The following is a 9,826-nucleotide window of genomic DNA, read 5'->3' as shown; positions in this document are numbered from 1 at the left end:
GCTGCTATAAATGTGTACTGTGTGATCCCAAAGCCCCGGCTTGATCTTAAACTAACTGGGGCTCAGGAAAGTCCACTGAGGTCACTGAGGTCCGATCAAAAACTGGGGCGGACCACCAAAGGTTGCTTTCCCCTCACAATGTCCATCTTCAAGAGAATAAAGGCTAGTTCAGTCCACGCATGCCTGGGTCGGGGGGTCGGGGAGGGCAATGGGACATTTGTCTCCAATATCCAGCTCCAGCTAGGCCAAGGGCTCGACTTCTAAGCCTTTTTGAGACTGAGGCTGTGGATGGGGCTGTCTCCATGACAACCACACAGTTCAGCCCCCAACATGGACCAAGAAGCGAGGAGGGATGGTGGGAGGGAGACACACTTCCCCAAGTCTGTCTGGAACCAAGGTGGTTGTGTCTTCAGCAGGGAAACCATGTACCAGTCTGGGCCTGAGGCTCCATCACCACATGGGGCTGTGAGGAAAAGACACCCACGCTGGCCCTAAGACAGATCCCAAGCCTCCCAGGAGACCCCTGTAAGCTCAGGAACAGCTACGCATGTCTGAGGGGTGGCAACATAGTGGATGTGGCTTCAAGGCAGAGAAGATGCAGACCCTTGAGCTACAGATGGGAGCACAACTTGGGGGACCAAAAGGTGGCCATGGGATCCAAACCTGGCCTTGCTGGTCAGAACCAGAACCACAAGGGATGTTCCTCTGCTTGCATCCCATCAGAATGTTCTAGTCATCTGCTTCGCCAAGTCAGCTCGTGTAACTCTGGGAATCAGATCCCCATGGAAGTGAGTCTGATTGCAGAAAGGAGTTGTAGTTTTTCCCCGCTCTCAACAGAATGACAAAGGCAACCCATGGCATTTCAGCCTCACTATTTAATTCGTTAAACACACTCATTTAAACCGAGCTGCAGGGTTATCGGCAGGGGTGTACCGGAGCACGCCATGGACAAACACATAGCACCTTTGATTACAGGTCCGTTCAATACATGTGCTATTTTCATGAGCTACACCTAAAATAATGACTTCCAGCAGCGCAACCAGGCAAAAACATCCACCAGGCACGCTGAGCTGACAACACGGAGCAGTTCCCTCGCCAACAAGTGAATTCCGAGTAGCGTTCAAGTTCTCTGTCGTCAGCGTCAACAGGAGACTCGCTTTTGCCACTGATACCGACATGCACAGAGGCTTATTTCTCACACTGACAAAAACCTGGTCAGAGGAGACATGAATATGTGGACAAATGCATTTATGGGGGTCAGCCAGTGGGCTAAGTTTTGTCTCCTAGCAGGTTTTCAACTTAATGTGTTGGTTTTATTCACTCACTACTGGAACTGAGGGTAAGACGTGGGATGCTGGTCACTCTGTAATTTCAGTGCCGCGTACTTTATTTTTTCCAGTCAGCACGGAGATAAAACAGCCTCTTGTTGGTGGCTTCAGAAAAGGCAGGTATTCTAGTTGCCAGAGTAAACCAAAAAGTGAAATTCTCTCACTGACTCGGAAATTTTCAAATTTCCACTCATTGACAATTCTTGTCACATAAATTTTATCCCATGTGCTTTCAGCATCCAAAACCATGAACTGGTCAACCCTGTTATTAAGATTCCCTTTTAGACCATTAACAAAGTTTAAGTAAAAAGACACCTTTGATCTGTGTTCATTTATTGAAATTATGAATGTTGTGAGGAGTTACTTTTAACTACTGCCCAGACAAAATGGAAAAAATTTTTTTCAGTTCATGCTTTTGTAGTTTTTCTAAATTGATAATCTTTGAACAGCTTCCTTCTAAGATTTCCACATTTAGCTACTGAGTTTATAGTCTACTCAAAGCAGAAAAAATTAATTATGGACATTTAAATTATCTTAGTAACTTTCAGCACATCTCTTTTGATCAAAGATACCACCACTTCCAGACAGAGCTGGGACCAGAAGTGTTCAGTAATAATCTCTCCAATTTTATACCAACGTCTTCACCATCTGTAATATTGAAATAAGTATATTGGCTTCTTCCTAAACTAAGGGTAAAATATGTTTTATGTTAAGACTTCTAGGCACATGTATCTCATATCTTATATCCATTAATAATTTCTATTTGCTAAACATTTTATAAGAAAGCCTTGTAAATAGTTTGATAATCAATACCTATTCCTGCGAATCCGGCCATGGGGAATTTTCCCAAATGCGGAGAAAGATTTATGCCCAAAGTGGCTCATCCCACTGACCAACTGGAAACCACTTTCCATGACCAACATGGTGGAAATCATTAGAGACTGAATATTATGCAATTGTTAATGTAATGTTTAAGAAGACTATGAATATAAGGAAAACATCTTCGAGTAGATATTAAGTGAAAAAGCTTATATAAAATGGTATGTGTGGTGTGATGACGTTATGTAAAATTTTTAAAGAGAAACAAAACATGCATAGAAAAAAAATAGACTTAAAAAAACCTCCTGACTCGTTAGCAGTGATGACCTTTAGGTAGGGAGTCTGTATTTTCTACTTTTCCACGTAGCCTACATTTTCAATAATATCTAGGAATTTTCTATAATGTCCATGAATTATTTTTAATGGGAAAATAATTTTTAAAAAGAGGAGAAAGAGGGTCATCCAGTGAAAACAAAGCCAGTGGCGCCCGTCAGGCTTGCTCTTTGGTGACTTTCCACATTGCTGGGAAGGAGCTGCGTCCTCCAGGCGGAGTTCCCGGCGAGATGCGGCTTCATGGCCTCCTTTAGTGATAAAAAGCACAATGAGAAATGGAAACAGTCTCTCCTGAAAAGAGCAGGGTCCTCTTGCTGCAGCGTGCTTTAGAATCTGATCTGATTGGGGAGACTTTTAACAATACGCCAGCTAATGAGTCACATAATACAAAAAAAGGGAAATAGCGGAGGATCATTTGGAGGGAAGCAAAATGCCCGCACAGGGGGGAAAGCATGGCCCAGTCCCTATTCCCAGAAGAGGTGTTCTGTAATATGCAGGAGTCAAAGGAGGAACATGAAGGGGACAGGAGGACACAGGGGTACAGTTTAAATCATCTCCAGCAAGTTCTGGTCACTGAGACTCAGAAAGTAACAGGGCAGCCTTCAGGCGAAACACATCGTAGGAAATATTCTTCCTCTACGTCCATCTTCTCATGTGAAATCAGTCACACATTCTGTTCTCAGACGGCTCACGCTTGGCTTTTAAAACCATCGCTGTGCACCCAGGGGCCTGAACAATTCTCATTTCGTCAGTAACAAAATTGTTCAGTCATACCCCTGGAATCCTTTGCGCTGAGATGTCTGCCACTGCCTGTGAAAACAAAGAAAGAACACTGTGTTAAGAACGGTTTCCCACTTCCATTCTCACGAAACAATTTGCTTCAAAACACGTTCATAATATACGGGGAATGGGTCCAAACGTACTACCAAAAATTGAGAGACTGTCTTTTGGTATTGAAGTAATTACAAGAGCCATTTTTTTCTCCTAATAACATGAGTGTTGACCAGTTTGCCAGTGTGAACAGAATGCCTGTGGTTGAGTGGTCAAGGCTTAGCTTAGTCAAAGTTAAGACCCAGAAAGTTTCCCAATGTTTTATTTGCCGAATGGTTTCTGCATAAATAAAGGACGAGTTGATAATAAAGTAAGAACTGCAATAATTTATTGAAAAGAATTTTCTGATGACTCCCAAAGGAACTTCAAATTCTCTCAGTGAACTAGAATTTAAGTGCAGCAAATACAAGGGCCAGGGGATTATTACGTAGTCATCGAACAATTTGGTGGCCTCAGGGAAGCACTTCCCACCCAGCCCCATCAGGAGGGTATAAAGGTACATTAAAACAAACAGCTTTCCCTCACCGTGGTTCTTACTTCCTTTGAGCTTCAGTGTGGGAGAGGGAAAAATATATACACAAATGTCCCATCCCGAGTTACTGGATCAAAGGCTGATTTGAGACGGAGAGCCCAGATGAGGAAATTGGTTAAAAAAACATTCCCCTGAATGTCCACTCCTGCCCTACCTCCGCTGGGGCCAGCTCACACCCACTTGAGCTGGCATTCTCCTCCCTTGCCCTCGCCCCAAGGAAAGACACCCTTACCCCTCTAAAGAAAGAAGTATCAGAGAGGCACTACGAGAATAATACTTTAGCATCATGTACCAGGTGGGGAGGAGGGCAACACAGGGCTAGGAGAGGGGGCAACACAGGGGTAGGGGAGTAAAAGGTACAACTACTTAAGTATAAAATGAGCTACAAGGATATATTGTTCAACACAGGGAATAGAGCTAATATTTTACAATAACTATAAATGGATTATAACCTTTAAAACTTGTGAATCATTATACTGTCTACCTATAACTTATATAATATTGTACAGCAATTATATTACAATAAAAAAATCAAAAAAATTTTAGCAGCAGACAGGTAGTTGCCTAGAAAATTACATTTTCAGTGAACTTAAAGATATGCTAGACAGACAACATCAAAACAAGAAAATGGCTCTTACATCCAGAAGTAAAAAGTATACCAAAAATTGGACATGCCAAACTCACTGTTTCTAAACAATAAACCAAAAAAATTAAAAAAAAAAAATATCCGTGGCGAAGACTTTCTGGGGTCTGTTTTCTTATACACCCTTTCCATCACTTCTCTCACAGACGCCCACATGGGCGTGACGTGACGTCCTTCACCCAGGTCATCTCCATTCATCAACTAACGCACTCTCCATGTGTTAATAAAAATTTAAGTGGAAGCAAAAAGCAAGCTGCTAAGACACCAGTCTGTCTGCTCATTTTCCTTAACGTCAACATTTTTTTTGGAGAAAGGAGAGATGAGGAGCTTAGAGCTTCAGGAGGTGTATGTGTACATCTCATTTTGAATCTTTTCTGATTATTACAGCCTCTATGGTTTTTTTTTTTTTGAACCATTTTAAATTGTTTTGTCTATTCCTAATTTTTTTCTATATTTCAGCTCATAAATTAAACAAAACAACAAATGCTTCAGAACTCACATTATAACTTATTATAAGGTACAGTATTGTGTTTATTAAACACCACGGTGGAAGAGATGGCAATACATTCTTCCTAAACAGACAGGTTTATTTGCGTGAGCCACTCGGGAGGCTGTACCTGCCTTCACAGTATGTATAAGATGCATGAATCTTGCTTTTACAAGGTCTTCCAGGATAGAGGGCTTTTAATATGATCTATAATTGTCTGACCCCAAGGAAAAATACTGCGCGCCCAGGTACATTGAAAGGAAACAACAACACGATGACCCCTACAACACAGTCACCCTGGGGGAGCAGCTCTGCCACGTGGGTATAACGCAGAGGCAGCGATCAGTGTGGAGCCTTAGCATGGGTCAGAGCACAGTTCACCCAGCACTTAGGAGGCGCTCAGTAAACACTGAGGGGAGGGAGGGGAGGGGAGAGGAAGGGAGGCGAGGGAGGGGGGGAGGGGAGAAGAGGGGAGGGAGTGTTAACTGTGTTCCCATTCCTTGCAATTCACTTGCTCAAAAAATTCTAATCAAATGGCATGCTCATTGCCGTTTTCTCCCTAGCTCTACACATCCCTGACAACATTTTGAACATTTGGTTTTAGAATCTGGACAGGTAATGGGGTAACATAATTAAAGCAAATAGTAAGAGCATGGAGCAAAGCCTTGGGTTCAATTTTGCCTGGTTAACTTAATTACATTTTTATTGTGCAAAGGAGCTCTTGCTAAAAAAAACCTTGAAAGCTTTACTAAAACACTGTTGGTAGTAAAATGTGATCAACATGCATTTGATAGGAAATAAAAATAAACCAACCCAAAGAACCATAATCTGGATATCCCACACAGCAGTGAACATCAATGATGTGTCACGAGAATGCGGTGCATGTCTGAAGTCTAGAATAGCGTGACCTTGGCTCAATGCCAAAATAGCTGTACAGTTTGCAAGTGTTTTGTTTAAACATCCAAAAGGGTGGGTGCTGTCCCCTACTGCCAGGTGTGCCAGCCTCAGGTGGGGGGGCAGGCTAGGCGGGGAAAGTCACGTGACGGCAGCTTCTACTTGGTTTTTCCTATATCCCTACATTGTTGAAAATGTTCACACCATGCATTATTTTCAAATAATGTGCAATTAAAATAACTGAGAAAAAAATCACAATTTTGAATTAGCCTTAAAACATGTAAATTTTCAGAGCAACAAAAAGGCATTGAAACGACTTACCGTGCCAGAATTAGATCTTTCTCCATTAGAGTCCACGAAGTTTTATTTGATTTTATTTGCAATCTCTTTCAGGAGACCCTTGAGATCATTTAGCTTGGGAAGGGGAAAAAAAATATAACTGGTCTTAAGATCAATTTTCCAACTTTAAATTTTAAATGATTACTCTATGGCTTTTCCATGAAACAGACGTACTATACATGAACTAGCCAAGTGTAGCTCACGCCTGGGATAGGTCACAATGACTGGCAGGTGACATGTCGGACCCTGTCCATCGCTAACTTTCTGAAGTTGTATCACTAGTAAATAATCATTCGTACCAATTAGGATTAGCTTTACCCAAATACAAATCACTAGTGATTCCCACATAGAAATGATAGATTTCGACAACACAGAGAAATAATATATCAAATAGTACTGTTATATGTAACTAATGCTAATCAAATTAAAATCTATCAATAGAGTTTTGCTTTAATACTAAGGAAAATAATATGATACAATACTAATCAAGCTTTTGCAAATAGTGTCTCCCCTCACAAAAAAAAGGATAAATAGTAAAACAACTTAAGTAAAAGGCACAATAAAACTATTTTCAATACATGCATGTTTCCCAAGTTTATTACACAAGATGCATAAAGCTCATTTCAAATTGCATTTCATGTTGTTACACATGATAAAAGCTACAGACACATCACAATCTCTGTGCAGTTGGCTTCCAACTTGCTACATCACTCACTCAAAGAAAACTCTGTGTTTAACTTGGGCTTATTTCTAGTATTAAACTCATTTAACTCTTTTTTTAAAAGAACAAAAAGAAATCATAAGAAAAAAAAAACAGGTTTCTTTTGTATAGCACAGGGAACTATATTCAGCACTTCGTACTGACCTTAAGTGAAAAAGAGTATGAAAACGAATACATGTATGTATATGCATGACTGGGACACTGTGCTGCACACCAGAAACTGACATATTGTAACTGACTGTACTACAATTAAAAAAAAGAAAAGAAAAGAAAGAAACCATAAGGGCTAATGGCTGCTTAAAATAAAGAAGGCAGAGGTAAAATCTCTACTTCAGACTTAAGGTCAATTGTGAACGACTTTGTTTTCTGGTGTGATAGTAAGATGGATACATCTTTTTGTTCACTGTGTTTGTTGACAGTAAAATGACTTTAAAAAGCTGTTCAAAGTAGGGCCCAAGACTTCTAGCACTTGAAACACGAGGCAATCCCTAAAATTCTCTGTGAATAGAAAGGGGAGCCTTTGTGTTGCTCAGAAGAGAAGGGGTGGAGCCTGGAGGAGCGAACAGAAAGGAGAGAGAGGGCAGGAGACAGGGTGAGAAGAGGACTGAGGTCAGGAAAGAAGGGGGAGGGGGCAGTGAAATCCCAGGTGGTCGCCGATGACCCGATGACTCTGGGTTGTGTGGTTGCAGGTTTCCCTGGAATCTGCCCAAATTCTACCAAAACCTGCAAAATGCATGGTGTAGATGGGCTTCTTGTGGGAACCAAGGGGCTGAGCCCCGCAGGCAGGGGGATGCAGAGAAGGCTGGACACCCAGGGGGTCCTCAGAGGTCCCCACAGAGCCCTGGTTCGCGCCTGTGTGGACAGCCTCCAACGGTGACTCCAATCACACAGACTTCCTCTTGCTCCCTGGGGTGTCGCCCCGCCCAGACCCTCACAGGCTGAGAGGCCCTGGGAGTCAGTCCGGCTGGTCCAGGACCCGGACGTCCTGATCACCCCCACCCCAGTGCCTCTCTGCCCTGACCCCGGTTGCTGCCATCCTGCTGGTTCTCTGTGCCCAGAGCAGGGTCAGCACCAAGGCTTGCAGAAGCTTTAGCCCCACGCCGGGGCAGCTGTCCACTGGCTCCTTCAAAGCCACCACAAGTGAAGCCACAAGTGAAACAACGCAACACAACAAACAAAAGTAGCCTGTTTTCTCTCCACACACACATCCCCCTAGACAAGTCCCCCGCATCTCTACTCCCAGAACCAGACTGTTTCAGCCGCTCCTACATGGCCACTCTGACCACTCAAAGGGCTCTCTGAAAGGAGTGTGTTTCCGGAGGCTTCCCGGCACAGGGATCCATCCCTGAAGAGGCCAGCAAGTTCCTGCACAGGACGACCCAGCCTCCCCGCTTCCTCCTGCTCAGCATCCCCCGTCCACGCCCCCCGTCTCCACTGCCTGGGCCACTCCACGCGTCTCTGGGTTCACCTGCTGCCCCCGCTCCCCAGTGATGCGGACACGGGCCATCTGGAACATGCGCCTGATGTCGCAGAGCAGGGCGTTACTGCTCTTCAATTCTCCATAATCCTGCTTGAAAACGCTGCTACCCCCAAGCCACTTAACAAGGGGGCCATTCATGAAATCTGGGGACCACGGCCACTTTGACAGCACCTCGCCCAAGGCCTGGCACGTGGCAGGTGCTCAGTAAATACTGCGTGCCATGCAGTACGTAGACGCAGCAAACAATATATCTAAATATAAATATATGAGGAAGAAAACGTACATAATCATGTAAGCTTTATACATTATGTACCACATATTATATTCATCTAATGTAACTACTCAGTCCTAGGGCTTGTTCCCCTGTTGTTCCTTTTATACACTCTTTTAATGTTCTTTAAATTTTCTTTTAAAATATCCAGGGCTTTTCTTTTCCCTCTCCACTGGTTATAACCACGGTGTGTGACCTGGCCTGACTGTTCATGTGCAGACACAACTCTAATGACACAGGGGCTCCCTAGCCCCTCAGCTGAAAGTCAGAGGACTGCAGCTGTCACAAGATACACTCCCGGTGACAGCGCATCTCCAAACGTGGCCGCCCAGGTCCTTTCTCCCTGTGTCAGTCCCATGTCGGGAGGCCGGTGATGGAGAGGTGGAGCGTACTCCCCCCCGCCCCCCCGCCCAGGATCCCAGCTGGCCTCAGGCCGCTCTAATCAAGACATTCCGGTGGAAGTGAGGTCACGTCAGGTTCAGACACCAGCACTGGCGGCTTCTGGGCGGTTTCTGTTTCCTCTCTCTCGGAAGCCAGCCACTATGTAAGAAAGGCAGCTGCCCAGAGACACACCACCCCTCCCCCAGCCACATGGAACAGACGACACATGGGGGAGAGAGACCATGAGGAGGAGCCCCACGGGGCCAGAGCCTGGCCTCACCACCAGCCCAGCCCGGCCCAGTCAACCCAGCTGAGACCACGCGGAGCAGAAATGCCCAGCTGAGCCCTTCCCAAACTCCGGGCCCGGAAAAGCAAGAGCAAAATGAAGCGGTTGTTTGAAGACACTCGAGTGTGGGGTTGTTTGTCACGCAGCAACGGGGAACTGAAGTGAATTGTGATGGAAACCTTCGTGTGTCAGCACCGAGGCGCCATCATCTGTGTAGCTGACTCTAACGTATGCAGGCAGCTCCGGGCAGGGAAGGCTGGGAAGAAACAGAAGAGCTACTCTGGCGGCGGGGGGACGGGGGTTGGGGAGGAAGACCCCAGGCATCGGCCCGCCGTCCTGCACAGGACCCGACTCAGGAGGGGAGGCCATGGAAACACGGCCTCAGATTCTTTAGATGCTGGTGGCAAATAACACATAAATGCATATACAAGAAATTGTGAACTGAACAGAGTCTCATGTCGGAGCTCTGAGGACGGCTCCT

General features: G+C 44.7%; 1 protein-coding gene across 1 annotated transcript in view; it reads right to left on the bottom strand.

The window, feature by feature from the left end:
- Nucleotides 1–2,944: 2,944 nt before the first annotated feature.
- The window catches only part of TRPM8 (transient receptor potential cation channel subfamily M member 8), a 74,504-nt gene continuing 67,622 nt past the window's right edge, over nucleotides 2,945–9,826 (bottom strand). The window contains exons 24-25 of the mRNA XM_032480543.1: nucleotides 6,189–6,281; nucleotides 2,945–3,290 (exon numbers count right to left, since the gene is read on the bottom strand). Coding sequence (XP_032336434.1) covers nucleotides 6,231–6,281 — 51 coding nt within the window. The 3' untranslated portion in view covers nucleotides 2,945–3,290; nucleotides 6,189–6,230. The remainder of the gene's footprint in view (nucleotides 3,291–6,188; nucleotides 6,282–9,826) is intronic.

Source organism: Camelus ferus, chromosome 5 (assembly GCF_009834535.1).
Source record: "Camelus ferus isolate YT-003-E chromosome 5, BCGSAC_Cfer_1.0, whole genome shotgun sequence".
Classification (NCBI taxonomy): Eukaryota; Metazoa; Chordata; class Mammalia; order Artiodactyla; family Camelidae; genus Camelus; species Camelus ferus.
The sequence above is the reverse complement of the archived record's forward strand: the minus strand, read 5'-3'. Positions and strand labels throughout refer to the sequence as shown.